This window comes from Takifugu flavidus, chromosome 12 (genome assembly GCF_003711565.1).
Source record: "Takifugu flavidus isolate HTHZ2018 chromosome 12, ASM371156v2, whole genome shotgun sequence".
Lineage (NCBI taxonomy): Eukaryota > Metazoa > Chordata > Actinopteri > Tetraodontiformes > Tetraodontidae > Takifugu > Takifugu flavidus.
The window spans coordinates 6,014,805-6,041,545 of NC_079531.1; the positions used below are offsets into that span (position 1 = coordinate 6,014,805).

General features: G+C 44.5%; 4 protein-coding genes and 2 non-coding genes across 13 annotated transcripts; 5 read left to right on the forward strand and 1 right to left on the reverse strand.

The window, feature by feature from the left end:
• The first annotated feature begins 708 nt into the window (after positions 1 to 708).
• On the forward strand, positions 709 to 11,127 carry dyrk1ab (dual-specificity tyrosine-(Y)-phosphorylation regulated kinase 1A, b). 4 transcript variants are annotated; one of them, XM_057049375.1, is made up of 13 exons: positions 709 to 1,559; positions 2,383 to 2,415; positions 3,205 to 3,274; positions 4,409 to 4,605; positions 4,898 to 4,990; positions 5,079 to 5,267; positions 5,391 to 5,538; positions 5,638 to 5,924; positions 6,079 to 6,225; positions 6,402 to 6,542; positions 6,623 to 6,926; positions 7,205 to 7,329; positions 7,462 to 11,127. In XM_057049375.1, the coding sequence occupies exons 3-13, from the start codon at positions 3,259 to 3,261 to the stop codon at positions 8,047 to 8,049; spliced, it is 2,235 nt and encodes a 744-aa protein (XP_056905355.1). In that variant the 5' UTR covers positions 709 to 1,559; positions 2,383 to 2,415; positions 3,205 to 3,258; the 3' UTR covers positions 8,050 to 11,127. The 4 variants fall into 4 exon arrangements, with proteins under 4 accessions (XP_056905355.1, XP_056905354.1, XP_056905356.1 ...); XM_057049374.1 differs by lacking the exon at positions 2,383 to 2,415; XM_057049376.1 differs by lacking the exons at positions 2,383 to 2,415; positions 3,205 to 3,274.
• Positions 11,128 to 11,264: 137 nt separating this feature from the next.
• On the forward strand, positions 11,265 to 11,336 carry trnap-cgg (transfer RNA proline (anticodon CGG)). Its single transcript has one exon. It is a non-coding gene; the product is annotated as a tRNA-Pro (tRNA).
• Positions 11,337 to 11,559: 223 nt separating this feature from the next.
• trnap-agg (transfer RNA proline (anticodon AGG)) lies at positions 11,560 to 11,631 on the reverse strand. Its single transcript has one exon. It is a non-coding gene; the product is annotated as a tRNA-Pro (tRNA).
• A 359-nt stretch (positions 11,632 to 11,990) lies between these two features.
• On the forward strand, positions 11,991 to 15,514 carry thap12b (THAP domain containing 12b). The gene is made up of 5 exons (XM_057049401.1): positions 11,991 to 12,311; positions 12,423 to 12,543; positions 12,616 to 12,723; positions 12,818 to 12,854; positions 12,941 to 15,514. Exons 1-5 carry the CDS (start codon positions 12,223 to 12,225, stop codon positions 14,854 to 14,856), a joined length of 2,271 nt encoding a protein of 756 aa, XP_056905381.1. The 5' UTR covers positions 11,991 to 12,222; the 3' UTR covers positions 14,857 to 15,514.
• Positions 15,515 to 15,759: 245 nt separating this feature from the next.
• On the forward strand, positions 15,760 to 21,439 carry map6b (microtubule-associated protein 6b). Of its 3 annotated transcripts, none has more exons than XM_057049407.1 (4): positions 15,760 to 16,803; positions 17,254 to 17,467; positions 17,666 to 17,714; positions 19,787 to 19,922. In XM_057049407.1, the coding sequence occupies exons 1-3, from the start codon at positions 16,100 to 16,102 to the stop codon at positions 17,708 to 17,710; spliced, it is 963 nt and encodes a 320-aa protein (XP_056905387.1). In that variant the 5' UTR covers positions 15,760 to 16,099; the 3' UTR covers positions 17,711 to 17,714; positions 19,787 to 19,922. The 3 variants fall into 3 exon arrangements, with proteins under 3 accessions (XP_056905387.1, XP_056905386.1, XP_056905385.1); XM_057049406.1 differs by lacking the exon at positions 17,666 to 17,714 and having other exon boundaries at positions 15,762 to 16,019; positions 16,083 to 16,803; positions 19,787 to 21,439; XM_057049405.1 differs by lacking the exon at positions 17,666 to 17,714 and having other exon boundaries at positions 15,763 to 16,803; positions 19,787 to 21,439.
• A 726-nt stretch (positions 21,440 to 22,165) lies between these two features.
• On the forward strand, positions 22,166 to 25,361 carry zgc:112083 (uncharacterized protein LOC550461 homolog). Of its 3 annotated transcripts, none has more exons than XM_057049402.1 (10): positions 22,166 to 22,258; positions 22,730 to 22,910; positions 23,035 to 23,261; positions 23,357 to 23,468; positions 23,557 to 23,709; positions 23,794 to 23,868; positions 24,007 to 24,127; positions 24,271 to 24,409; positions 24,508 to 24,632; positions 24,755 to 25,361. In XM_057049402.1, exons 2-10 carry the CDS (start codon positions 22,760 to 22,762, stop codon positions 25,167 to 25,169), a joined length of 1,518 nt encoding a protein of 505 aa, XP_056905382.1. In that variant the 5' UTR covers positions 22,166 to 22,258; positions 22,730 to 22,759; the 3' UTR covers positions 25,170 to 25,361. The 3 variants fall into 3 exon arrangements, with proteins under 3 accessions (XP_056905382.1, XP_056905383.1, XP_056905384.1); XM_057049403.1 differs by having other exon boundaries at positions 22,231 to 22,358; XM_057049404.1 differs by lacking the exon at positions 22,166 to 22,258 and having other exon boundaries at positions 22,730 to 22,914.
• The last annotated feature ends 1,380 nt before the right edge of the window (positions 25,362 to 26,741 follow it).

Sequence of the window (26,741 nt, forward strand, 5' to 3'; positions counted from 1 at the left end):
AAATGACACCACACCCTGCAAACACACCAGACTTAGGTTATCTGATGCCTTCTAAACAGTTCAATTTAGCTTAACTTTGTTTAGAACTTTAATCAAAGCTGAAGTAAAATTTAAAATGTCAACAGTGCATGTGGCTACCTTGGAACAAAGACCAATAAACCGTTGGACAACTTTAAATACAATGAGAAACAAAGCTCTGTAGAAACGTCATCTGGGTGTTATGAAGCAATCTTATCACAGATTTTTATGCAATCTGGTTCAGTATTTATCTAATGAGTTAGAAGAAAATCCTATTTTACATTTCCAATTTTAAAAAAAAACCCATCCCAAAGCTGCAATCTAGCCCATAAATGCACATATTCGACACATTACGGTTTACATTATTACTATTATTTGGTGTATTTAAGCGAGGCAGCCCGGTGACCTCAGTGTGTGACTGTCATCCGACAGCGTTTCTTGGTGTTGGAGTATTAACAGATGATCGGTTGGATCAACTACGATAAACGACCAGCCCATCCGCGTCACAAAGTTAACGCGGCGGACCGCGACCGGCCTGGAAACGTGGAAATAAACGCTCCGGCGGACGGTAGCAACAGGCCAAACACGGTGAAAAAGACGCACTGGGAGTTATATGTGTCCTGTAATTCTGGCCAGTAAGATTTTATTCGTCATGGTACATCCGGGCACCTCGTTATTTGATTGACAGTTGCCATGGCAACAAGCTAGAGCATCGCCATTTTGTCAGTCGGGTTTTTTTTCCCCGAGCTCAGTCTTTTCAAATGTTCTCCCTTCCCGCCGGAATAATGCTGTCAATGGACGTTTATTTGGCGTTTTGGGATATCGAAGTGCGTCTGGAAGAACGGATTAAGGAGACCGAAAGGCCGTCGTTTTAACGTAGTTGAAATTTCTAGGCGGCGCCGCACTAACTCGGTTGTCCGTGTCTCTGGTCCACCGGGCCGGTTCACTGCGCAGGTTTGGACCGCGCGCCATTTTGTGAAAATTGACACAAAATTCCTAACCTAAATTACCAGAGGACACGGTTTCGTTTTCGTGACTGAAACAGTCTGCCTCTACTTCTGTGGTCATTTTTGTCGAAGAGACTGACGAGAGATTTGCAAAGACAACGTAAAATCTGAATTTGGCATAACGTTTATTTAGCGGTGGCTAGAATTGTTAGCTTCAGGCTAGCCAGGCTCTACACCTAACCAGGGCTGATAGCAAATGTTAGCTGCGTTCATTTTGTCAACTAGCTAGCCAGTTTCGCTAAGGTTAGCTAGTAAGTTATGCGTGCTAGTTAACGTTAGCATGTTGCTTTTATCAGCTGACGGTAACGATATTTAAAGTTGCTTCGATTGCCGATGTTGTTCGTTACAGCTTGGGAGATGAGTCGCATATTAAATTCTTCCGGCGAATTCTTTTAGTGTGCCGATCAGAGGACGGGGATCGGATTTAACGTTAACATTGCTCGCTAACCGTGTAGGGAGGGGAGAATCTCAAGCTGGATAAGTTTCCTCATCATACAGGTTATTGGACTTTAAATGAAGATCGTGCCATCAGAGGTAAGCAACTGCAAAATATTCTAACCGGGCGTTATTTTTAATACCACAAGGTTAACGTGGTCTGTTAACGTTTTCACAGATGTGTATGAAATATAAGTTGAATGGTAATGGTGGACGCGACAGTGGATTTGAGAACGGTAGCATAACGTTATGGTATGGCGGTGAGCTGGGTTGACGTTGGATGTTGACCCGAGTGAAGCCAAGGAATATTTGCTTGCAGTCATAGGTCAGCAGACTAATTTTAACTTTGGAGCGGACTGGTTTCCAGGTTGTGGGGTAGAGGCTCTGAAGGATCGTGTGTGTGCTTGGACGGCGGCTCATGCTGGCTCGGTGTTAGTGTCACAGCTAACGTTAACCCTGCAACATTATACACTGTCATTGTATGATTACAACCAATGTTGCCCCGTTAGCTAATCTGTCCGCTTGGTTTCCTACCAAAGCTCTCTCGGCGTTAATCTTCACATCTTGTGGTTTACATTTCAGTACGGAAGCGCACACAGCTAACCTGGCTATGGCAGGGGAGCTAATTCGGCTAACCTAGCTAATGGTTAACGCTGACTTGTTGACGAAACAGCTGAATGGGCCCTACAACCCGCTGGCTGAACACAGCGTCACTAGCTAACGTTAACGCTGGATCGGTGAGATAGGCTTGCTTGTCCCGCAGTTTTCAGGATAACGACAGCGACGGCAGCGTTAGCTAGTTACACTGCTAACAGTAACGCGAGGCTGGACACAATTGTCATTTCTACGGGGAAAAATCGAGACATAGAAGATCGCCATGTAGTCCGAGTGGACGCAAATTAACATTGAATATGCTTTCTAGATTTCAACCATGACGAGATCTACCCCATCGTCTGTGAGTACGGCTGATCGGGCACCGTCTTTATCCACGATTCGTCGGCTTTTAATTGTTTTGGTTGGGCTGTATTTTGTTCCGCTTTGGACTGGATTTAAGTGTTGGGCGTGAGGAGATGAGACATGGGCTCGCCACGGAGGTCTTTAGCTATCACTTATGAGATGATCCGGCTACTAATAGCAAGCTAGCTGTCGTTCTATTTACACCTAAATAGGCCCGTCGATGCCGACGAGCTGAGCCAGAAAAGGAACTGTTCATATCTCAGTACTGAAAATAGAGAAGAATCAAAGGTTTAAAAGAGCTACAAGTGCGTCTGCAAAATCCTCTTCTGTTGAAATACACGGCCCATTTAAAGATTTAGTTGGGGTCCCCCCCACCCCCAGCGTGTAAAATCAGCATCTCGGTATGGCAGAGTAAATAGACATTTATGTATTTCATATGAAACTTTGTCAAGTTCCCATAATTCTGCAGGTACCTCGTTAGAATATTTCCATCTGCTGGGTTATCTGCACATGCTGAGAGGAGATCCGTTTAAATCGGCTCCCTTCAGTCAGAATGAAGATACATTCTCATCAACCTTTATATTGGGCCTCTTTAACTGTGGATCCACAAGAAGTTCTCCAAGACGTCCCCTTAGTCTTTTACCCCCCCCCCCCCCAGGTTCATGTGAACCTCAGCATTCTTCAGGTTCCAGCCTCTGTTTGGACTCCCCTGAACTTCTCTAAAAACCTAAAGTTTGCTCCCCAGCACAGATGCAACCGTGATAATCATGTGTTTTTATTCTTTTAGTGGGTTGTGGTTTGCTGCTGGACTCTCCTCCCAGGATGATATGAAATTTTACAGATGATGATGCATCCAGGTTAGCTGCTACATATTAAGCTTTGATTCTCTGCTGCTCTGTTTTTAAAAGGGGGCAATGTATATATTTATATATATATATATATACCTATACAAATATACACGAGTATATATGTGTATGTGTGTGTATATGTATATATCTGGGCTATAAACTGGTGTTGGTCGTCCTCTTTCTCTCAGTATTGGTGTATTTTTCCCTTTCCAAAGCTGCTCGGCTCTCTAACGCTCTCACATAGAGTGCAGGTTTTGGGCTGTGCAGCTATTTTTTTTTTCTTTTTTTTTTCCAAATTTATTTATTTATTTTTTACCGCTGTCAGGCTGTCGTGTTGAAAGCGGCGTCTAAATGTGCCAAAGTTCAATTTTATTTCTTGTTTATTTCTTGTTTTCTCATTGGAAAATGGGAGCAGCTCTGCCCTGGCAACAAAAGTAGGCTATTTGCATACTGCGTTGTGATTGGCCTGTGCGTTGATGGGCTTGCCAAATCACGCCGTATCTGTGTGCTGATAGGCTATGCTAATTAGGTGCTGTTGCTGGGATTCTGAATAGTGGTTACTGTGTGGCGCTGGTCAATTGTGTTGTCTGCTGAGAGATGCTGATAGCTCAACATGCTATTTGATCATTTTTTGAGTCCTTCTGCCTTAAAATGAAGGATGATTCACTGTATTGTGTGGAGATGCTTTCTTTTCACCCCTTTTCCCTCTTAGATCTGCCGTTCGGCTCCTTTTTCTTCACAAAGGTTGACATATATTGCCGTTAGGATTTATGTGGATCTTGTTCTCTGATGCATTTTTTCTGCCTGCGTTTATTAATATCACACGTGTTTTCATAATGGCTTTGATTATGATTTGATCTTAAAAATGACAGTTTGTCAGTATGTGCTTGATCAGTGGAGGATACACGTTAATATCACGACTACATCATTTGCATAACATTTGTTTCTACATTTTTTTTTTGTTGCAAAGAATGCATATACCTGTATATTATAGCGCTGCATATTATCCTTTTAATAACACCCTGTGCAAAGCAGGAAACGCGGCTTCTGTCCTCGAAGATTATTGCCCTCTTTCTCCGTTGTCTTACTTGTCGTCTTGCACTGGAGTAACGTGCAACTCAAAGCGGTGTTAATGTCTTCCAGGAGGAGAGACTTCAGCATGCAAACCTTCGTCCGTCCGGCTTGCGCCCTCTTTTTCTTTACACACTGCTGGTCTTCAGATGGCTGCTCCAATGCCCCATACGCACCAGCAGTACAGTGACCGCCACCAGCCAAGCACTGACCAATCTGTTACGGTTTTACCGTACAGCGACCAGACACCACAGCTCACTGCCAATCAGGTACACGAACCCGAGCCTGTCCCAGTGTGCATGTGCAGCGAGACAGAAGTTCTGATACCGAATGTGATGGGAACATCTTGTCATTTGCTGCTGTCTCCAGGCAGAGTAGCTGCATATAAACTGTTCCTTCAGTCTGCCCGTTTAAAGTGATGCAACATTAATTGCATTAAAGATATTCAGTGTGCTTTAGAATTTTATTTTATTTTTTTAATGGGATATTTATCGGCGCTTTTGGATAAACGCGTGTGCATTTTTTTTCTCTTATAATGCGAGTTTGCTTTCACTACTTTAGAGGCACATGCCCCAGTGCTTTCGTGACCCAACTTCAGCTCCCCTGAGGAAGCTTTCCATTGACCTTATCAAAACATACAAACACATCAATGAGGTGAGTTTTTTTATTTCTACTTTCTTCAGATGGTGAAACCTGTGCACTCTAGGAGGCTTTGACTTGCCGTTCTTTTCAAATTTTCTAGGTGTATTATGCAAAAAAGAAGCGACGCCACCAACAGGGTCAGGGTGAAGACTCGAGTCACAAAAAAGAAAGGAAAGTTTTTAACGATGGGTACGACGATGATAACTATGATTACATCGTCAAGAATGGGGAGAAGTGGATGGACCGCTATGAGATCGACTCCTTGATAGGAAAAGGATCATTTGGACAGGTATTTAATTCCTAAACACGTGCACGCCATTGGGATGTTAATTGTTCCTCATCGTTTACTGAACCTTTATCACTTCTCCTTTTTATTCTGACAGATAATAGTTGCTTTTGTTGTCTTTTGTAGGTTGTGAAAGCATACGACCGTGCTGAGCAGGAATGGGTTGCTATTAAGATCATCAAAAACAAGAAGGCTTTCCTGAACCAAGCCCAGATTGAAGTGCGCCTCCTCGAGCTTATGAACAAACATGATACCGAGATGAAATATTACATCGGTAATGACCTCTTGGGTTTGGAGCTTTCAGAATTTAAATAATTAAAAGCATTTTCCTGACTTTGACTCACCGGCGCACAATGTTTTTTTTTTCCTGCAGTTCACCTAAAGAGACACTTCATGTTCCGTAACCATCTCTGCCTCGTGTTCGAGATGCTTTCATATAACCTGTACGACCTTCTACGAAATACCAACTTCCGTGGCGTCTCACTCAACCTCACCCGGAAGTTTGCCCAGCAGCTATGCACAGCGCTGCTTTTCTTGGCCACGCCTGAGCTCAGCATCATCCACTGTGACCTGAAGCCCGAGAACATCCTCCTCTGTAACCCTAAGAGGAGTGCCATCAAAATAGTGGACTTTGGCAGCTCCTGCCAACTGGGACAAAGGGTATTTATCAGCACTTTTCTCTTAGCAACAATAAAATACACCCGACGAAAGCTCCCCACTGCGCTCCATTCTTCCGAATGTTACCATCCTGCACAGTTAATTCAGACTTGAGAGGCGCGGGGAAAATGTAATTGAATTGTTTTGATTTTTGTAGATATACCAGTATATCCAGAGTCGCTTCTACCGTTCTCCTGAGGTGCTGCTGGGAATGCCCTATGACCTGGCCATTGACATGTGGTCCCTGGGTTGCATCTTGGTAGAGATGCACACTGGAGAACCTCTCTTCAGTGGAGCCAATGAGGTGTATTTCTGCTTAGAGTTGCAGTATTGTTCAGACTACAGGAGATAAGTTCAAGCGTTGAAATATTATTGGCCACATTCTCCAGCTGAAATGATGTTTCTACAGTATTTGCTGGCTATAAAAAATGTGCTTTCACGTGTTGCACGTTGTAATATGATCGCTAATTGTTATCCAAGGTGGACCAGATGAACAAAATAGTCGAGGTTCTTGGTATCCCACCTAATCACATAATGGACCTAGCCCCAAAAGCCAGGAAGTTCTTTGAGAAGCTTTCGGATGGTACATGGAGTGTTAAGAAGACCAAAGATGGTAAAAGGGTGAGCTGAGCTTTTAGCCTTTTACTGCCATTATTGCTGAATGGTTGTGGATTTGGTCTAAATGACATTCTTTTCTACAGTATAAGCCTCCAGCCTCACGGAAGCTCCACTCCATCTTGGGTGTGGAGACAGGGGGTCCAGGTGGCCGGCGGGCTGGGGAGTCTGGCCATGCTGTTGCTGACTACTTGAAGTTCAAGGACCTGATCCTACGGATGTTGGACTATGACCCTAAAAGCCGCATCCAGCCCTACTATGCCCTGCAGCACAGCTTCTTCAAGAAGACTGCGGACGAGGGGACCAATACAAGCAGTAGCGTGTCTACGAGCCCCGCGTTAGAGCAGTCCCAGTCATCAGGAACCACCTCTAGCACCTCCTCAAGTTCAGGTAAAGTCCACTTTTTATTGCATTTCATCTGCATTTTTGAGCTCTCGTATGTTGAGACATCCACCATCAGCTGCATATACTTCTTTGTTTAAGAATATTATGGTTTTCATTCATCTGTAAACTGTGATAGAGAGAAAAAATAAAGCAAATTGTAGAGACTAAGATGATTTTAATGGTTTGCCGTTTTCACAGTTGTTTTTTGAGACGATGTAACCCCGTTGATGCCTTGAGAGTATTTCATGTGAAGTTAACGAGGCTACATTTTGGTGACTCTTTAGGAGGCTCATCTGGGACAAGTACCAGTGGCAGAGCAAGATCTGATCCGACCCATCACCACTTGCACAGTGGAGGACATTTTGGCACGGCCCTGCCTGCCATTGATGGTGACAGCCTCTGTCCCCAAGTCAGTAACAGGAACACACTTTTTTTTTTAATATAATGTGTCAGATGCAATAATCTCCTGAAGTTTGACTTTATTGTGTTTCACTGAAAGCTCTAATTGATGAAAATTGGGTGTTTGCTTTTACACTCACAGACAAGACAGCCTTACCCACCCCCACTGGTGTGGGGAGGTGGCGTTGGACCAGAGCCTGTCGCTGGAGAGACCCACCCGGTCCAGGAGACAACTTTCCACGTGCCCCCTCAGCACCCTAAGGCCCTGCATCCCCACTCACATACTCATCACCACCACGGGCAAATGATGGCGACGCGGCCACGCCCACGCCATTACACCTCCCCGACACACAGCTCCTCGACACAGGACTCCATGGAGGTCGTTCATGGCCATCTGTCCATGACCTCCCTGTCTTCCTCTGCCTCCTCTTCCTCTACATCGTCCTCTTCCACTGGGAACCATGGCAACCAAGCCTACCAGCTTCGCCATTTGCCTGCTGGAGCACTTGACTTTGGTCAGAATGGTGGGCTGAGTATGGGGCTAGGTGCCTTCTCGAACCCACGGCAGGAGACTGGCATGGCAGCACATCCTGCGTTCGCCATGGGCACGAACACGGGGCCTGCCCACTACCTAGCGGAAGGTCACCTGGGCATGAGGCAAGGCATGGACCGGGAGGAGTCTCCAATGACTGGAGTGTGTGTGCAGCAGAGTTCTATGGCCAGCTCGTGACTGCACTGACATTTGGCTGTGTGTTCCCCCTGTGCGTCATTTTTAAGGTGGTGTTTTTTACTACAAGGTGTGTTGAGAACAAAAGCTGCTCACATCAGAAGGGAGATATCACTGAACCGCTACTACAGAGAAAAACCTTTGTTAAAAAGTATATATGTAATTTTCATCAGTTTTTCTTTTGCAGTCATTAGGCACAAAATAATACTGCAGAATAACCATAGTAAGATTGAGACATCCATCTTACCATTTCACCAGTTTCATGTAACCACCAAGTAATCACCATATGGTATTATGTGACAAAATCTTCTTAAGAGCATTTCAGAGCAAAGTTTGAAGCTGTTTCGCAGGTAGCTGTTGGTGATGAAATGCTTGGCGTCCTCTTTCGGTTCAAACCGTGGACTGCCTGACATTACTGTTCCACTGGTTCTTAATTATTTTTTTGCCCTTTTTTTTGTTTTGTTTTTTTAAAGTGAAATTTCTCGTAAAAGCTGCTTGTGAATCCTGTAGCTTGACAGTGAGGGGAAGTGTTTGCGGTGATATTTCTTGTTGTCGGTCGGTATTGTGTAACTCTGTTAAGGGGAGCACATAGCAGTGGAATCCCTATAGAATGTGCTGGCCGGGTGGAAAGGAGACCCCGCAGGTGGATACCGACAACCGGGTCGAAGGAGAATAAAGCACCACCCTTGAGGCCTAGAGGTTCCGTATTCCTGCAAGCTGCAACCGGGCCCAGCACAGATGAGAGCAGCAGTGGGCATGGGAAACATAAGGATCCAGCCCAGTGAAAGGAAGACAGTCAGTGGCTGGTTCTAGATAACCCTTTGGCCTTATGACTCATGGACTTGGAATGGGATGGAGCTGGACATTATCATTTGAATTAAGATGGCTTTTCTCTATTTTTCTCTCTAGACAGCCCTTAATTCTTTAAGGAAATTAAAACAACTTAGAAAAGGTAAATAAGAATGGTAATTTGAGGCCTTTCTCGACAAAGATTTCTTCTTCAGCAGGGCCCCACATAACAGGGTCTTATTGTACACAACAACCTCCTAAACATTACTTCCTTGAAAATCTTCACTGGTTAAGGATTTTGCAGTGGAAAGAACTATCTATTCCAGAGTCTACCCTTTTATGTTTTTGTTATTTTCCCCTTTTGCATGTAGTTTCTCATCAAAACCACCTGCACAAGTCTCTCCATCCAAAACATGGAAACTGAAGAAAAAAAAAAGAGTTTAAGTGACTGCCTTTTTTCTCCTCAAATTATGCTGTGAATTTTACAAGAATTTATTTTCCCTTTGGATATGTTTTTATACCAAAGCAGTTGTTTTATAGCATATAGGTGTCTGTAACCAATAATGTAGCAGTTCACCATGTTGACGCAAAGTTTATCAAGATCTTATTTTAACGTCAATACAAACAGCTGCAATATATTACTTTAGCAAAACTGGAGAGCGTTGTGGAGAGCGTTGGCTATCGTGTATTCTGGCCAGATTTGTTTGCAACGTTTTACCAAAACTGTTTCCATATTAATTGGTAGATTATTTTGGGAGTCTTTTAAAACTTTGGTATGTTAGAAAATTTGGTAGTTACTCTGCAGGCTCCGGAGTAGCAAGATAGAAACTGATGGTTTAAAAAGGAGACTAATGCGTTCTATTTCTGTGTTGTTTTTCTTTTGCCCCTCCCCTCCCCCCATACTATTTCAAAGGGTTTTGCTGCCTTTCATACATCATTTGGTCAACCTGGCTAGTTTCTGCTGTGAAGCAAGACTTTGTCATTGTCTTGGCAGGATAAGGATAATTAGGGCAAATTGGTTTATGTTGAATGGTGTTTCTGATTTGGTAGGGCAGTTCCCCCATGATTGTTGTCCTACTCAAAGGGAAAGGGTGTCAATCAACCCACAATCACATGCTTTCTCAGAAGACATACATGTTCTCAAAACATTACACTCAACAGCCACATTTTTTTTTTTTTATTATCAGGGATTTTGAAGTGCTTTCTTTATTTCCGTTGCTCATTTTACCAGCTTTGAAATTAGACAGAAAACAACAACAACCAACCCTGCCCACAGTCACCTCATAAATTAAGGGCAGGCTACAGGTCATGATCTTGTCATTCTAAAGGGGAAACCATCATAAGAGATCACGCTTGGTATTTCCACGAACCAATGTGTAACGCTACCTATACCAAGATTGGGTTTTATCTGGATGTCACGGTTAATTGCAAATTTGCAATCATTTTTCATACCCCACTGAATTTGAGACATTTAGAAATTGCCGGTGGTTTTATTGCCGGCACGCATACTGGTACTAAACATTCCAAAAATAAAGACTGAAAAAAATTGACTGCAGTGACTCGTGTGCGCCTACTTCAGATCATGCTGATTGACCTCTTATTTAGAGCAGTTGTCATGAAATGCAGCCCCTTTTTAATAGTTGAAATAGAATTTATGTATATATTTATATTTTTTTAATAAAGGAAGTATAGAACTCACTACCTTGCTCCTGCTGGTATGTTGATTATGTTTGTCGATTTGGTGACCATTCAGTGGGCAGGAACTCCTGTTTTCTTAGTGGAAGAACCTTGCCTTTTGGCAGAGGTGCTTGACTACATCAGGACAACACTATGAGGTAGGGTTTGAAACAAACAGGGAAAGCTAGATCTTCAAACCTTAATAATTTTCACAGGGTATATTGTAAGTGCATGTACATCACAAACCTTAGTTTTTTGGTTAAATGAGAAGCACATGGTTGGAAAAAAGGTTCCATCTTTCATAAGCCTGTTGAGTTTGTGGGTTATACAAAACACCTATTCTTATTGACATATCTGAACACCCAACAAAAGTTAAAATCCTATTTAATTTGAATTTTCTCTTTTTCTTTTTTTCTTATTTTTTTCATTTCACATTTTTTCACTTTTTTTGTACATGCAACATGCACTATAGAATTGAACAGCATGGGGGAAAGGATAAGTCCATGTATCCACAGATTGTAAGATCTAGTCAAGACTTTGCTGTGTTTATGACAATGCCCTTTGTATTATATTAAGACAGTCTTATGTATGATATATAAAAAGAAGTTAATTGAACTGCTCTGTGTGTCCTTTTTTTCTATCAGTGCGTCCGTCCCTTTAATCCAACAATATAGTAATTTGAAAACCACTTCGAGAACCGTTGACATTGGTGTCGGAATTTATGTGAAAATGCGCACGCCCAGATCTGTTCAGGCTCGTTGGTCTAGGGGTATGATTCTCGCTTCGGGTGCGAGAGGTCCCGGGTTCAAATCCCGGACGAGCCCATTTTTTACCCCCTACTTCCGTCAAATAATTATTTGAAATCATTTCATGTATACTGCGATGACTATAGCAAATTTACCAAATGTCAAGGATTAGCTGTTCTTTTGATAAATGTGAAAAAATATTGTTTTTAGTAGCCTTTGTAGATTTGCTGCCAAAAAGAAATCCCCCAAAAAATTTCTATTTCGTCGATGCTTGAAAACAAAACCTGAACTCTGAAAAAGAGGGCTCGTCCGGGATTTGAACCCGGGACCTCTCGCACCCTAAGCGAGAATCATACCCCTAGACCAACGAGCCAGTCGTCGTGGTAACGCGACCATTATAATACTTACCATATCAAAATATGGTAAGTAGGTCAGAATTTGTGTGTTATTAGAGATTGTGATAATTGTTATCTCTGACCCTATTCCCAGAGTTGAGTTTGTTCTTCTGACATGACGGTTAAGCGTCAGTACACAGTGTTCCCGCTCAGTACAGCGATTGCGTCATTGTTTTACCCTACGACAAAAATAAACAGTAGGTGGCAGTAGTGCTAGTAGGAGCTCGAAGTGCGCCAGAACAACGGGAGAAGAAGAGTGCGACGAGAACGACCAATGACGTTTCAGATAATACGCACGTGTTATCTCAAAGTTTAGCGTCACCCAATCAGAACAGTTCTTGTCTGACTCGTTTCCACCAACGAGTTTTCGCGGAGCTGCTGCTAATGTTGCCGTGAAGCTTCTGTGGGTTATTTTGATTGTTTATAATTGACCCTCTCTTTGGAGTCTCTGTGAGGTGATATAACGGGTATTTTAGTGTGCGTATCACCCAACGCCAACGTTAAACCCGACTTAAAACCCCAGCAGATGTTAAGGAAGCGGTTTTAGCTCAGGCCGCCTTGAGTGTAACATGCCGAATTTTTGCGCGGCACCGAACTGCACACGGAAAAGCACCCAATCAGATCTAGCATTCTTTAGGTTTCCTAGGGACCCGGAAAGGTAAGTCGTGCAGAGATAATCTGTCCTCGTCCAACACAACGTATACATAAATTCCACACATCTCTACAGCGATGCGCATGTTTTGCAATTGTCTGTAACTGCGTCCTGCAGATGTCGGATTTGGGTAGAGAACTGCAGACGGGCAGATCTGGAGGGGAAAACATCAGACCAGCTAAACAAGCACTATCGCTTATGTGCTAAACACTTTGACCCAGCTATGGTGTGCAAAACGGTAAGTAGTTCACAGATTCATTCCCCTTAAAATCAAAAACAAACGAACTTATTTGTGTTGGTTGTATTTCAGAGTCCCTACAGGACTGTACTTAAAGACACAGCCATTCCCACTATTTTTGACCTGACAAGCCACCTAAAGAATCCCCATGCGAGGCATCGCAAGCGGATTAAAGAACTTGTAAGAATGAAACTCAACAAGTCTCAAGCTTCTCTTTGTATCCCTCATCACCACCACCAGCCCAGTAAACTTTGCAAATTAATGTTTATTTCAGACAGAAGAAGACATAAGAAAGATGAAGGAGAGGAGATGTAAGCAACCGAGCATTTATACTCGGACTTCTGGGCAAAATATTGTGTGTTTGTGGTCCATTTTGATTCCGTTCTCTCTCCCTCAGTGGCATCTTCCATCGAACAGCTCAATTCCAAGAAAGACGCGGCGGCTGAAGACGCAAGTACCAATGAGGAGGAACCTCAGTGGTCCACTGAGGAGAAGGCTTTTCGCGAATATCTGAAGTCCCTCTTCGAGATCTTGGTGATGTTCGTTAACCAGGGCATTCCGTTGGTGGCAAACAAGGTGTCTGAATCTGAAATCACCTCCAGCAACTTCCAGGCCCTGATCAACTACCGCATGAACGCCGGGGATGAAGCGTTGAGAAAGCGTTTTGACACAGCGGCCGTGAACAGAGAATATGTCTCCGCCACGCAGCTGAGCCAGCTCCTGGACATCTTTGAGAACACGGTGAGGGAGGAGATGCTCATGGAGGTGAGGGAAAGCCGCTTCTTCTCCTTGGTCACAGGTGACCTTGTAGAGTTTGCAAAGGAGAAGCACCTGCCTCTGTTTTTACGCTTCGTGAATCAGCATAACGTCCTCCGCGAGGAGTTTTTGGACTTCCTGCTATTCGAGGGCGACGAATCTGTGCTGGTGGACAGACTGGAGGCCCAGCTGACGGAGCGCTGGGGCCTCAGCATGGAGGACTGCCGCGGCCAGGCTCACAAGGCCACCGGCACCTCCACCACCAAAATGAAAGCGGTTGCAGTGTTACTGATGGAGAAGTATCCTCTCGCGCTGCACATGTCTTGTTCGCACACGGCACTGAACATCCATCTGGCCAACAATTTGCCTCTCCCCAATGTCCAGATTGTCATGGTGACGCTCAGGAGGATCGGGGCTTTCTTTCGCACCCCGTTTACTCAAGACGAGCTGGAGAACGCCATCTTTGCTCACTACCATAAAAATGACGAAAAGGCCAATGCGCTGAGGCACGCGTGCGGCCCCGGTTGGGTCGAGCAGCACAACGCGTTTGACCTGCTGCTTGATTTGTTGCCTCCGCTCGTCCTTTGCATGGACGTCGTCCGTGACAACGACGGGGGGAGGTTTGCCAACGCCGTCACGGCGGAAGCATATTCCATCGCAGAAATCTTGGTGGATTTTGAGGTTATTGTCACCGTTGTCATCTTGAAGAACGTTCTCACCTTCACCAGAGCCTTCGGGCGAAACCTGCAAGGCGAAACCTTGGACGTGTTCCTCGCCGCCACCAGCATCACCGCCGTCCTGCATTCACTTAACGAGGTCAACGACAACATTGACGTTTACCACGAGTTCTGGTATGAGGAAGCTGTCGGCATCGCCAACGTGATGGAGATCCCCGTGAAGGTCCCGAGGCTGTTCATCCGCAAGCAGCGCGCTGTGGACGAGGGGGAAGTCCAAGCAGAGCTGTATTATAAGGAATATGTGACTGTCCCTGTGATCCATGGCGTCATACAAGAGGTTGAAGACATGTTCTCAGAGACTAACCTCAAAGCCCTCAAGTGCCTGTCGCTAGTCCCGGCTGTCATGGGACAAATGAAGTTCAACACCACCGAGGAGAACTACGCAGACGTTTACTGCAATGACCTCCCCAATGCAGATACGCTTCCGGCCGAGCTTCACTGCTGGAGGATCAAATGGAAGCACAGAAGCAAAGACGTCCGCCTGCCCACCACCATCCACGAAACGCTCCAGCTTCCAGACGTCAAGTTCTTCCCCAATGTCAACGCCTTCCTGAAGGTGCTCTCCACCTTGCCGGTGTTAAAATTGGAGAACAGCAAAAGTAGCTTGGCCAGCAACCGGCTGCAGGCTTACCTGGACAGCATGCCCGCTAATCAGAGGAACAAAAGCCTCGTGATGCTCAACATCAACACTCATATCAAACATGATTTGGATGTGATGGTAGATAAATACTGCCGACTCTACCCAGAGGATGAAGCTGAAGTCGAGGCTGAGGCAGAGGCAGAGCCTGAGGAAGCAGATGAAGAAGTTGTGATGAAATGATGCAGTGTAGCAAAATCATGATGCTGATATGCACCTCCTTTTGCCACCTATTTGTGTGTTTTGAAGACTTGGATATAAGAGCAATACTGGTGCGTTTAAATTCCTGCTTTGTAATTTCGAATTTCTCAAATTTTCTTTGTCGTATTGTATGCCATTTAACTATGTTGTGATGTATTTTTGTCAGTATTTCAACCAATGAGGAAGAATGTCTAATAGAGACAGATTTTTTTTTTAAAAAATACCCAATTTATAGTATATTCACTGATAAATTTGTTATTTTTGAGCAATTGGTCCTGTTTTTAAAGCCTCCAGTGCTTGCTGTGAGGGATGTTAACCACAAGAGGGAGCTGTAACACCATCTCTGCCACAGAGGCAGAATCCATCTTTTAAAACATAAAGATATTTCTGTCATGTTTCTGAAGGCTCTATGAAGTTGATTTTGATGACACCTGACCTGTTTAACATGTTCATTGATGAACGGAAACGCCTTTTTTTTAATTGTTTGGCTTTGTTTCTTTTGAGTGCACTTAAAAGTTCAATTAGATGTTTTGTTTTTTGTTGTTCTGATCTGCTGATGCCCTGAATAATTACCCTTTAGATTGAATTAGGTTAGGCTGGACAGTTTTTACGGTAATAAAATCTTGTAAATAATGCACAAGGAAGTCTCTCCGCCTGAGCAAAGATGTCCATTTTCAGCAGCGTCACTGACCCGTTTCTCCAAATGGAACCACATTTTGTTGTCTAATAGTTTTATTGGATTTCCTGACGCAGGAGTTAATGTCCCTCTTCTCATTTTCTTCCTCATCTGGGGCTGACCAGACGGTGATTAGCTCTGGGGGGAGGGGGGGTCGTGCAAACTCAGAGTGCAGACCCCTGGAGCATCCCAAGCCCACATGTGGGTGGGGTCGCTTTGATACGCAGTAGGCAGCGATGTGCGTCCCGCGCAACGCACCCCAAAGTCTGTTTAACTTCCAATAAGAGCACACAACCTGCAGAGGGAGGGGAGGGTTGTGGCGTTGCGTGGGCTCCACTTCCTTAGTGACATGCAAAGATTGCTGAGATACACTCGCCAGTGAATTGCATTAAGCTACAAGGAGGCAAAAACCCTGCCAGGACAAAGCTGAGGAGGGTGCACGGGGAGGGGCCGTGCAAGTCTTCGCGTCGTGAGTAGGACTTGTAGACGTTTATCCCCGAGTTGTGTGTTTTATTGAGCGCATCTCTCCCAGTCTGCCTGCTGCTCGCCATGGCATGGCCGTGTATTACGCGTGCTTGCTGCATCAACCGCTTCTGGACCGAGCTGGACAAGGCGGACATCGCGGTGCCTTTGGTGTTCACCAAATACTCCGACGTGGCCGACGTGCAGCATTTTCCCCACCACCCGCAGCCGAAGCAGAACAGGGCCGGGGCCATTGCCATAGAAACTCAGCCCCATCCTCATCGCGGCGAGCCGGAGGCAGGTAAGGCGCCGCCCGCGACGGGTGCCGCAGCGGGCGACGATGGCCTGTCCGTCATGCGCCACGATTTCAAGGCGTGGAGAGTGCGTCCCGAGCCGAGCTGCAAGCCCAGGCGGGAGTACCAGCGCTCGGCGGCCCCGTTCAACACCGAAACGCAATATCAGAAGGACTACAAGCCGTGGCCTATACCGAAGAAGAACGACCACCCATGGATCCCCAAGGCCAGCCCCGGCTCCACCTCCAAGGGCCCTGAACGCAGCGCCAAACTGGAGCAGGCGGCGAGCGAGGCCGAGAGCGGCGTGGAGAAGAGCGAGATCGAGGAGAAGATTCACGAAAAGGAGTCAAAAGAGGTGACGAAGAGGGAAAAGTCTGCAGAGAGAGAAGTGGGAGAGAAGACGGAGCCTGCGTGTGCGGAGACGAGGAAAGGCAGAGCGGCGGCGGATGCTCTCAACAGACAGCTCAAGGAGGTTATGTCGACTTCTAGTAGCTACAGGTATTTCTGTGAGCTCATATAACATCTGGGTAAATCTGGGTGTTTTAATGTGAAATCTCTGCTGAGCCGTTACACAACATCTCATCTCTACTGCAGCCTATCAGAGTCCCTGAACGCAACATTGCTCTGCCCAATAATACAATGTATATGAGACAGGCCATATGTTCCTCAAAGGCTCATGTGATTTCCCAAGATTTGCTGATATCTTCAAGGATAAGATGAGCATCATTACTGATTTTTCCATTTTAATTTCCATTACGTGGCCACCCAATTAAATTAGCAACCCAGTAAAACCATTATTCACCCAAATTGAATCGCGTCGCCCTAATGCGCTTATGTCAAAACTCACTGATTTGGATTTACAATGTGATACTAATGCCACAATTGCTCAGGACTGTGCCCAAGGTCAGCTGTGCATCATGTTATTTTCATGTTTACAAAAAAATATAGGACTGAATTCAAGGCTTACAAGGATGTGAAACCCACGAAGCCTATCAAAGCTCCGTCCCAGTACAAACCCCCGGGGGAGGAGACCAATCTGGAGACCAGCTACAGCGCAACCTACAAGGGAGAGCAGGTGAAGGCGCACCCCGCTGACAACAAGGTGATGGAGCGCAGGAGGATACGCAGCCTGTACAGCGAGCCCAGCAAGGCCGGCGCCAAGGTGAGAGGAAGTCCGGTTGGCCCAGTAGTCCACCACGTTGGTGCCGCTCTGTGAAGCACCGGTGCCCACATTTTTCTTTGGTTAGAACTGGATTCCATTGTGATTGTGTGCATGTTATTGATAATTCAGACAAAAAATGGAGCAGTGATGTGCCTATGATAGTGTGCTCACGTGCCCCCCCATCTCTCGTTCTTGTAGGACGTCTCAGAGATTGAGAGCAGCTCTGTTCTTACTCTACTGTAGTCAGGTGTGTTGTCTGTTTCCTCGAGAAGGCATGGAGGCTGCCCTCAATTGAATTCCAAGAAAAGTCTCACACACACTCACACGCGCCCCAGTCATAACAACCTGGCTGCAGCCATCATATCAACCACATCCTTACCGTCTACCCACTCCTCAAACTGCACCACACACTCTTTTTATAGAATCATAGAATCATTCATACATACCGTAATTTCTGGACTATAGAGCGCACCGGATTAAAAGCCACATAATCTAATTTTAGAAAGAAAATCAATTTTGTACTTATACAAGCCGCACCGGATTTTAAGCCGCAGGTATCCCACGTAGTAATATGAAGAATTAGATCGAAAACATTCAGTACCGGTATGTGTTTTTATTACCGTAAGAGACGAGTCACTGACGAGTGACCAACAGACAGGTAAGAAACAACAGCCACTCTTTGCACTTGTATGTTTATACAGAGGCCTTAAATCCAATTTTCATCATGTCAGGATTTTTTAACTTTTCTTTTAATTTAATCCGCTTAGCAACATAAACAAATATATTCTACCGGTAAATGCTTTTTTTTCTAACGGTGTCTGTAATGCAGCTACCTTGAAATATACGTTTGTATCAGCTACACCCAAATTACGTTGTTTATGCTTTTTTACTCAAACAATGAACAATCTAAACCCCCCCCGATGGCCCACCTCTAAAATCTTCTATTTTCATCGCGGTGGCGATTGCTTTTGCCTTCCGTCTGATTTGTACAGCGGAAACACCGCGGCCGCCTGCTCTCTGTGTGTTCACCCAGTCTTCCAGAACGTTCTGAAGCTCGGGCCACCTGCGATGTTTACGGCTAAAAGCTTTTGTCGTCTTTTTGCTTTCGATCAGTTCTTCAGGCGGGCGCCCCCCCCTTCGCCATCGATTACCATAATGTATGCCAAGATTACGTGCGCCAGCCCGATTTCCTTCTTCAACTGCCAGAGTGATCGCTTTTAACTTAAAAGTCGCATCTTATGCTTTTCTTCTAGTATTTTCCATGTTGATGAGGTTAGTAAAAATGATTCACAATAGTTGTGATAGTGTGCCACGAAAAAAAACATAAATAAGCCGCACCGTAGAATAAGCCGCAGTGTTTAAAGTGTAGGAAAAAAGTAGCGGCTTATAGTCCGGAAATTACGGTAATTGGACCCAAAGGTCTGCAGATGAATTTGGCTGCTTACATGCGTGTTTCCGTGCGTGCACTGTTGTGGGATACACGCTACGGTCCACCTCTGGTCACAGCTTTTGCAGATAATGTTTTCTTTTCTCCTCTTGATGTCTGATTTAGACAGTAGACACTTTTGAAGCAACTTTAAAGATCTATATTCATTTCTCAGGTACCACAGAACCGGGGGAAAAGGTTCATACACTCATGCTAGTTTTTTCATGATACTTTTGCTCATCATAATAATTTCCACCTTTAGCAAAGAAAGGTTGTGGAAACTGCCCAGATTGCTGCCAAAAACCAGCAAAACCTTTCACAGATTGAACACCAGGAAGTCGACTATCCTTCGGTCACATGCCTGTTTAAGCCTAAATATCATCATAAATGAATGCAATAATGGCCTTTAAAGTGTATGAGGCATGATATACTAATAAAATCCTTTTTGTTGATTTTCTACCAAACTGCACGGACCACCGAGATGGAAAAAGAACGGCACTGGTTGTGCTTTTTCTTTTCTTTTGTCTTCATTGCACTAACCACATAAAGGAAAGATCACCTTTTCTCACATGGACTCATTTGCCTTGTGTCATTATATAAAGTAACCTGGGTAAAAGGGTGTGAAGTGCATGTTTACACTGGAAAGCATCAGAGCTTCCATGATTTAAGAGAAATGTGTCATCAAGTATAATGTTTTGATGCTAAGATTTAGATGAGAATATCAATATAAATTAATCGCCAACCTTATATTCTATATTTAGCAGACCATGGGGATGATGCTGGTATTGATCTTCTTATCCAAATCTTCACAGAATAGAATCATTAAACCACTTTAACTGATAGTTCTGTGGGGAATGGGTTGGGGGGTCTCTCATGTTTTGTATTGTCCACAGGTGGATAAACCGGCGTCTCACACCAAACCAAAAAAGACACCGACGACAGCAGGAAAAATGGGGAAAAAATCAAAAGAGAAGCAGATTTCCGGCTCCCAGTCAGCTAAGAAGAAGCCATCTTTGGTCAGCGCAGAACCCAAACCAGAAGGAGTGATCACAAAGAAGAGCAAGGAGATCAGCAATAGACTGGCTGAAGCAAAACACTTAAAGTAGATCTCTCTCTCTCTCTCTCTCTCTCTCTCTCTCTCTCTCTCTTCTCTCTTCTCTCTTTAACGTGCACCACCACAGGTTACCTGCTGGCCTGGGCGCATCATTTCCTGGCTTTTCTGCTGAGCTGTCATTTACTGTTCACTTTTGGGCACTGATATAGAGTGTTTAGAAGAAAATTGTACTGTTCCTGAGCGTATGTGTGTGTGACGGTGCGTGTGTGTTCAAGTTGTCACCTCGCCCCATTTTGACTCTTATTATTTATTGAAATCTTTTCATCAAAAATCACACCTCTGGATCGGGTGTGCTGAAACATGTGGAAGCGCACATACAGTAACTGCTTTACGATATTAGAGCGCACATTATTTGCACAGCTGTTATATTCTTTTTCTTTTTTTTGCCTTAATCTGGTTAGAAGGAAAAACATGAAATCCTGTGTCTGGAAGAGCGTCCATGTTTATGACTGAGTGGATGTTGGAAACGATTTAGCAACACGTCCTGCTTTTTCTCTAAGAGAGTTTTTGCAAAAAAAAAAAAAAAAAACGCAAACCTAAACCCGTGACATCACTTCACCTTATGACAGTGCCTCCTCTGTGTGGTCCTGGTTGTCATTTCAAGTGTTATGAACAATATCTGTTTTCATGAACTTGGAGTGGACTTGAAGGAACTGCTTCAAACTGCATGCACGACCGTCTCTTCAGTTGAGTCGCATCTTAGGTCGCGAAGGAAGCCGTTCCACAGACCTGGAACACGATGCATGAATCAATTTAGGTTCTGGTCAAAAAACAATAATACCTTAGGTGGTTGTAGAGACGCCAATGGGATGGTTTTACTGACTGGCTGCTCCTTTGGTGGAATACTGTAGCTTGTGTGCCCTCAGCATCTTGTGACATTCTGAGCTGTGCTAAACACGAAAACAATCATGCCTTAGGCCTCAAAAGCAAAACCACCAACATAATCACTAATTTCTTCTTTGAACGGGTTGATTTCTGAAAGAGTTGAAGGACCGGAAATGTGCCAGGACAAGAAAGTTCAGCTATTCAAAATGCTGCTGTAAAAAAGAAAACAACACATAAACACTATCTTTACTGTAAGTGCTTTTATAAACCTGTGGTCACAGCCTTTCCTCTCTGAGTGTAAACACTGATCCATCGGCTGTAGGGCCGAGGTGTCTGCAGGGTCGGGTGTGTTGCTCGTAGTTTTAGCTTCTGTGTGCGAGTGCGTGCGAATGAGCCCTTCTTGTCCAAACCTCTCGAGCCTGCTAGCGTTGATGTACTTAGACATGCTTCTATGCACACTGACACCCTGGTGCTATATCCATCTGGTTCCAAAATGTTTGCATTTTCAGATTACATACGTTGTCATGAAGGTGCAGACATATTGTGTTTTTGTGCTTGTATTTTCCCGCTTGCTCTAAATGATCTCTGATTAAAATGACGAGGCAAACGGTTGTGGCATGACTCATTTTCTTCTTTGTGTTGAACAAATATGGCTTTTTACTTGACAACTGAAAAAAACAATATTGCCAAGATGGATTCATTAAAGCAATAAGAATTCATTACAAAAAAAACCCATTTGGTTTCACTGTAACAAAAATAAAATAAAAATGTTGGAAAGAAAACAAGATAATTTGATCCTTTTCAGCCGAATTGGCTGCTTCAGCTTTTTGGACATCTTTTTCCTGTGAATCAGTCATCCTGAGGTAAAACTGTATAAATTATTCATTTGTCAGTCATCCTTATGTTTGCAGGCCAGTATGAAATATTAAATATGAGACCAGACACGGCACTGGAGATTGGCTCTGCTGCATCTCTTAAAAGACTGATGGCTGTGGCTGATCACAGTCTGACCTACATAATTGTTTCACATTGTCGCACCCAAAAGACTCAGGTTATACATTTTATGTGTAAATACTGCTTACACATAATAGTTGTTCACAAATACCAATAAACATTATTCCATCTCATAACATTGCTGCCTTTTGTGGAAAACATCAAGTTAACTTAAACCAAAGAAAGTACACAAATCCCTAATGTATGTTTTTGTAAGTAGGAATATATAAATATGAATATGCAATCTAAATTCTTATTTTATACTGCCATACTCGTATACATTTTTCATGTTATTACAGCGATAACCTCCTGATGGCGGTGTTTCTGTTTTTAAAATAAAAACGACGAAGAAGAAAAACTTCCGCTCTGGCGCGCCAAGATACCGGAAATAAACAAAGAGTCAAGCTCTTAGGAGGGAAGAAGCCGAGTAGGCGTAAGTTCTGCAATATCCCTGTTGGGACTTAGTCTAAAACTTCAACTTTCACAAAAGTTTGAATGTTCGGTGTCTTTATAAATACACTTTTGGGTAAAAGGTAATATCTTCTCTTAAGCGAATCGTATGCATTTTTTATCCTTGGAGTGTAGGTTTTCGAGATCCCTGACAGGCTTGATGTTAGCTAAAGTGTTAGCTAGGACATTAATACCCATTAATAATATAGTAACAGAAAAGTCAACACCCAACACGTTAGTGTTACTGCTGTTGTCAGCAAATAAAATACACATAATTACATTTATTGTCGATAAGTCATGTTGGACGTAGATTGTGTTATTTGATAATCGGCTTACTTGATCAACCTGTCATCGTACGATTTTGTCAAAGACTTAAATGTTGATTCAAAACAGTCTTTGTTTCGAGGATTAGACCACGTTTTATTTAAATAACTTTGATGTTTTCTCTGTTCAGGTTGTATATGGACGCCAAGTGACCATCATCATGATGGCGACTAAAAGATTAGACAATTTTGAGGTCACCTGTGAGTGGTCTTCCTGCACTTTCAAGGGCCACAGTATGGAGGAGTTAAGTGATCACATGTTACTCCATTTAAAAGATTACCTGGGAGATAATGATACCTTAGAGGACCTGGGTGAGTGAGTGACATTTATCTAATTGTTTTTATTCGTTTGTCTATGTTCTGTGTTCATCCTGTGCCATGCAGTATTTTTCTCATCTTTTATTGCATTAGCCTCTTCTCCCCTGTGTTTTTTTAGACGAGTATGCTTGTCTCTGGAAGGGCTGTGAGTTTCTGTCCATGGGTAGCCCTGCAGAATTGGAGGTCCATGCCTACTTTCACAACTACCACGGAAAACTCAAGTTCATTGGCTCACAGCTGCTCACGTCCCACCCCGATTTGCCCAGCTGCAACCAAGGCTTACACAGCAACAACCTTCTTCCCGAAGGATCAGAAAGATTTGCTTGCCTGTGGGAGCACTGTGATGTAAGTGTGTATTCTTTGTTTTGTGGTTCTTCTAGTTCATCATGTGGGTGAAAGCAGCATTATCCTAGACTTCTCATGTGCCCCTCTTTATACAGAGTTCATTTAACAATCCTGAGTGGTTCTACCGTCATGTGGACAATCACGTTGAAAGCGCTGAGCAACAGTCTCTTGCACAACAACAACAGGCTCTCTTCTGCCAGTGGAATGGTACGACGGATTAAACACGTGTTAAAAGATGCCCTTTCCTTTTTCTGACATGTTGTGAGGAGTGTCCATTTTAATCTCGCTCTTGCAGGCTGTGACGCTTTCTTCAAGATTAGGTATCGTTTGCGAGAACACATGCGTAGCCACACTCAAGAGAGGCTTGTAGCCTGTCCCACGTGCGGCAGCATGTTTGCCAGCAACACAAAGTTTTTTGACCACCTGCACAGGCAGGCTGAGCCAGTAGGTAAGAAGGATTATTGTTCTGCATTTCAGTCCTAAAAATATCGTTAATAAACGTGATTTTTATACACTTGTTGCGCTTCAACAGAGTCGCTCGTGTGTGAGCATTGTGGCAAAGCTTTTTCCAGAGAAAGGCTTTTAAGGGATCACATTCGTCAACATGGTAGCGTTATCCCACGTCTTTATTCTTAAACTTATTTTCATTGTGTGCATTTCAGATTTGGGTTTATTTGCAGATATACATTATTAAATGTGTTCTAGTCCAGTTGTAAAGCTTTGTTTTATATTTCTATGATCTCAGTAAATCAGGTGAAGTGTCCATTCTGTGACATGACGTGCACCACACTGGCAGCTCTGAAGATCCACATCAGGTTCCGCCACTGCGATGAGAGGCCCTTCCCCTGTGACTTCTGCGACAAGAGGTAGAGCTCAAGCAGATGGCAAAATATCACCAGTCGGATAAACATTTTTAAGAGCGCTTCCCGTAAATCCGAAAGTCAAGTCATTTTAGCCTCTCGACATTTCTAAAATAACGACTAACCACTTCCATCTGCATCTGTTGTAGATTTAAGAACCAGCCTGATCTCCAAAAGCACACTGAGGTTCACAATGAAGGCACCGTGTATCGCTGCACAGTGGAGGGTTGTGATTACTCCTGTCAGACCTTCTCAACCATGAGCTACCACTTCAAGAGAGCGCACCAGGTTTAGTAGCATCAGCTGCCCTCCAGCATCACATGATTAGATCATCTGTGCTATCTGCCCTGATCTCAGTTGCATTTCAACTTGTGACGAATTTTCAGGTTGGAGGGCTGCCTAAATATAAGTGCCATATCTGCGATAAGGTCTTCTCTTGGTGTTACACCCTTACGCTTCATCTCCGCAAGAAACACGAGCTCAAATGGCCGTCAGGTCATTCCCGCTTCAGGTTTGTAGCAGAGGGAGTTCGTCACCGACACAACAATTAGTTAATGGTGCTCATAAAAGCCCCACCGGCACTAAAGGGAACAAATGAATGAAATATGTCTTGTTTGGAATCGGCTTTCACAGATACAGGAAAGATGTCGACGGCTTTCTGAAAGTGAACATGGTCCGTTTTGAGACCGTGGAGGTGACGAAGGAGATCATGAAGAACATGGCTAAAAAGCCGCAGAGCCTTCGGAAAAGTCAAAGGAGCGGCACCCAGAACAAGAGGGGCGCGGCCTCCCCGGAGAGCGGCCAAAGCTCTCCCGCGGGGTCCTCCTCGCCTTCCTCCAGCTCCTGCTCCTCCTACTCCTCTGACGCGTCGTCTCAGCCCAGCCCTGGAGGCGGCGACTCTCCCAACTACTGTGTCATGAGCACCATCCCCAACGTGGAGGAGGAGCCCGCGGGGTTAATGCCAGACAGTTGTGACGATGGCCACGTGTCTGGGGCGGTGCAGGCTCTCACTGAGGTGGCGAGAGGTCTGGGTATGGATGTGGTTTGATTCTCCCATCATGCACTGCGTCACTACAGGCTCCCGTAGCTCCTTTACATTCCCGGTGCTTCTGAGCAGCGTTCTTACAGACCCTGTTAATGCTATTGAAATGTTACTTAGACATCTGAACAGCTTTTTTGGTTTGGATTCTGGAAATGTTTTGTTATTTATGGCTTGAATAAATTTTTGATACACCATCAACCGTGTTTGCGCTCTTCTACCCCCCCCTGTGGTGTTGCAGGTGTTGACTGTTCATTATTTATATTTACATTTTAGTGAGATTATAGCATCACATGACTTGATTTAGCAGCAAATGATACAGTTTTAATTCAGTTCAGCCAATGATCGAACCGATCCAAGCGTCAGAACGCTAACATTCCAAAACAAAACTGGATGGAAAACAAAAAAATCAACTGAAGCATTATATTTAATGACTAATCTAACAAAGGGATTATGATTAGCACATAATTCCAGATGACCGCACCTTAGGATCCCCTGAACAACAACATATTTGGACTTAGATAAAGTACTTGGATAAAAATCAATGCATCCAAGGTAAATACTGGATGTAAACACATTTTCACTGCGTTCATTTGGCCGGGAAACGACCCTAAAACAGACGCTGTGATTGTCGTCGTGGCAACGGCTCCTTTCAGGGTCCAGGGTAGGATGCTACCAGGAATCCAGGAGGAGGGGGCTGGTGTGTGCAGCAGTTCGGACCCTCCCTCCTCCTCAAACCGTAGACCATCGTGTGAGGGAAATGAGGAGGAGGGCCACAGAAGGGGTAAATCTCCTGTTTGTGCCCCTGAGGGGCAGCAGAGAGCGTGCAGGGATGCAACGGATACTCCTCAAAGGCGCGATGCTGACCTGATCTCCTGCAAACTCCCCACACAGACTCCCATGAAGGGAGAGTCCTGGCTCCTGGAAAAGGGACAAACCTCCCTGTAGGTCCTGGAACGTGACTTGCCCTGATGCTGGGGCACAGCAGAGGTAATTCAGCAGCATAAACATGTGGCACTGGCACGTATAAAGGCGTGGAAGAGACCGGGAACTTTCTGGATTCACTGAAGCTGTTAGACTGTAGCGGCTCCTTCCTGCCAGGTGAGTCCAGGTCAGACATCACACGTCTGTCCAAAGGTTGGTCACCGACAGGTGGGTCTTTAACAGCCTGACGGCCTCTGCGTTTGTCTCTCCAACGCAGGTTTTTGCTCTTGAGATGATGAGGCGATGGTGGGTCCGGGTCGGCCCGGCGGCCACCAGCAGTCGGTGCTGCCGGTGAGACGGACAAACTTCAGTCAAACCAAACATCTCTGATGCAACTTTTCGACAAATTCAGCCTTAAACTCACCCTGTTGTGCCCATTTCTGTTCAGACCGGAGCTCACCCGGGCCCTCGGCTGCAACGTCTACGCGGCGACTGTTGGACTTTTGCTGAATTCTCTGTTTGTAAAGCAGAAACAGGGGTTCTGTGAACAGTCAAACTTCAACACCTATTTTGTGGTTGTTCACAAAACAGAACATGAGATACGGGCACGTCTGTCATTAAAAATCTTGCTGGAGTTTGATTTTCTGTCGTCTGATC

Coding starts and splice junctions, on each gene's coding strand:
- dyrk1ab (XM_057049375.1), top strand. Junction 6,927..7,204: donor TAGCACCTCCTCAAGTTCAG/GTAAAGTCCACT, acceptor GTGACTCTTTAG/GAGGCTCATCTGGGACAAGT. Junction 7,330..7,461: donor GTGACAGCCTCTGTCCCCAA/GTCAGTAACAGG, acceptor TTACACTCACAG/ACAAGACAGCCTTACCCACC.
- thap12b (XM_057049401.1), top strand. CDS start 12,223: ATGCCGAATTTTTGCGCGGCACCGAACTGCACACGGAAAAGCACCCAA. Junction 12,312..12,422: donor TTTCCTAGGGACCCGGAAAG/GTAAGTCGTGCA, acceptor TGCGTCCTGCAG/ATGTCGGATTTGGGTAGAGA. Junction 12,855..12,940: donor AAAGATGAAGGAGAGGAGAT/GTAAGCAACCGA, acceptor TCTCTCCCTCAG/TGGCATCTTCCATCGAACAG.
- map6b (XM_057049406.1), top strand. CDS start 16,100: ATGGCATGGCCGTGTATTACGCGTGCTTGCTGCATCAACCGCTTCTGG. Junction 16,804..17,253: donor TCGACTTCTAGTAGCTACAG/GTATTTCTGTGA, acceptor AAAAAAATATAG/GACTGAATTCAAGGCTTACA. Junction 17,468..19,786: donor CCAGCAAGGCCGGCGCCAAG/GTGAGAGGAAGT, acceptor TATTGTCCACAG/GTGGATAAACCGGCGTCTCA.
- zgc:112083 (XM_057049402.1), top strand. CDS start 22,760: ATGATGGCGACTAAAAGATTAGACAATTTTGAGGTCACCTGTGAGTGG. Junction 22,911..23,034: donor TGATACCTTAGAGGACCTGG/GTGAGTGAGTGA, acceptor GTGTTTTTTTAG/ACGAGTATGCTTGTCTCTGG. Junction 23,469..23,556: donor TCTCTTCTGCCAGTGGAATG/GTACGACGGATT, acceptor TCGCTCTTGCAG/GCTGTGACGCTTTCTTCAAG.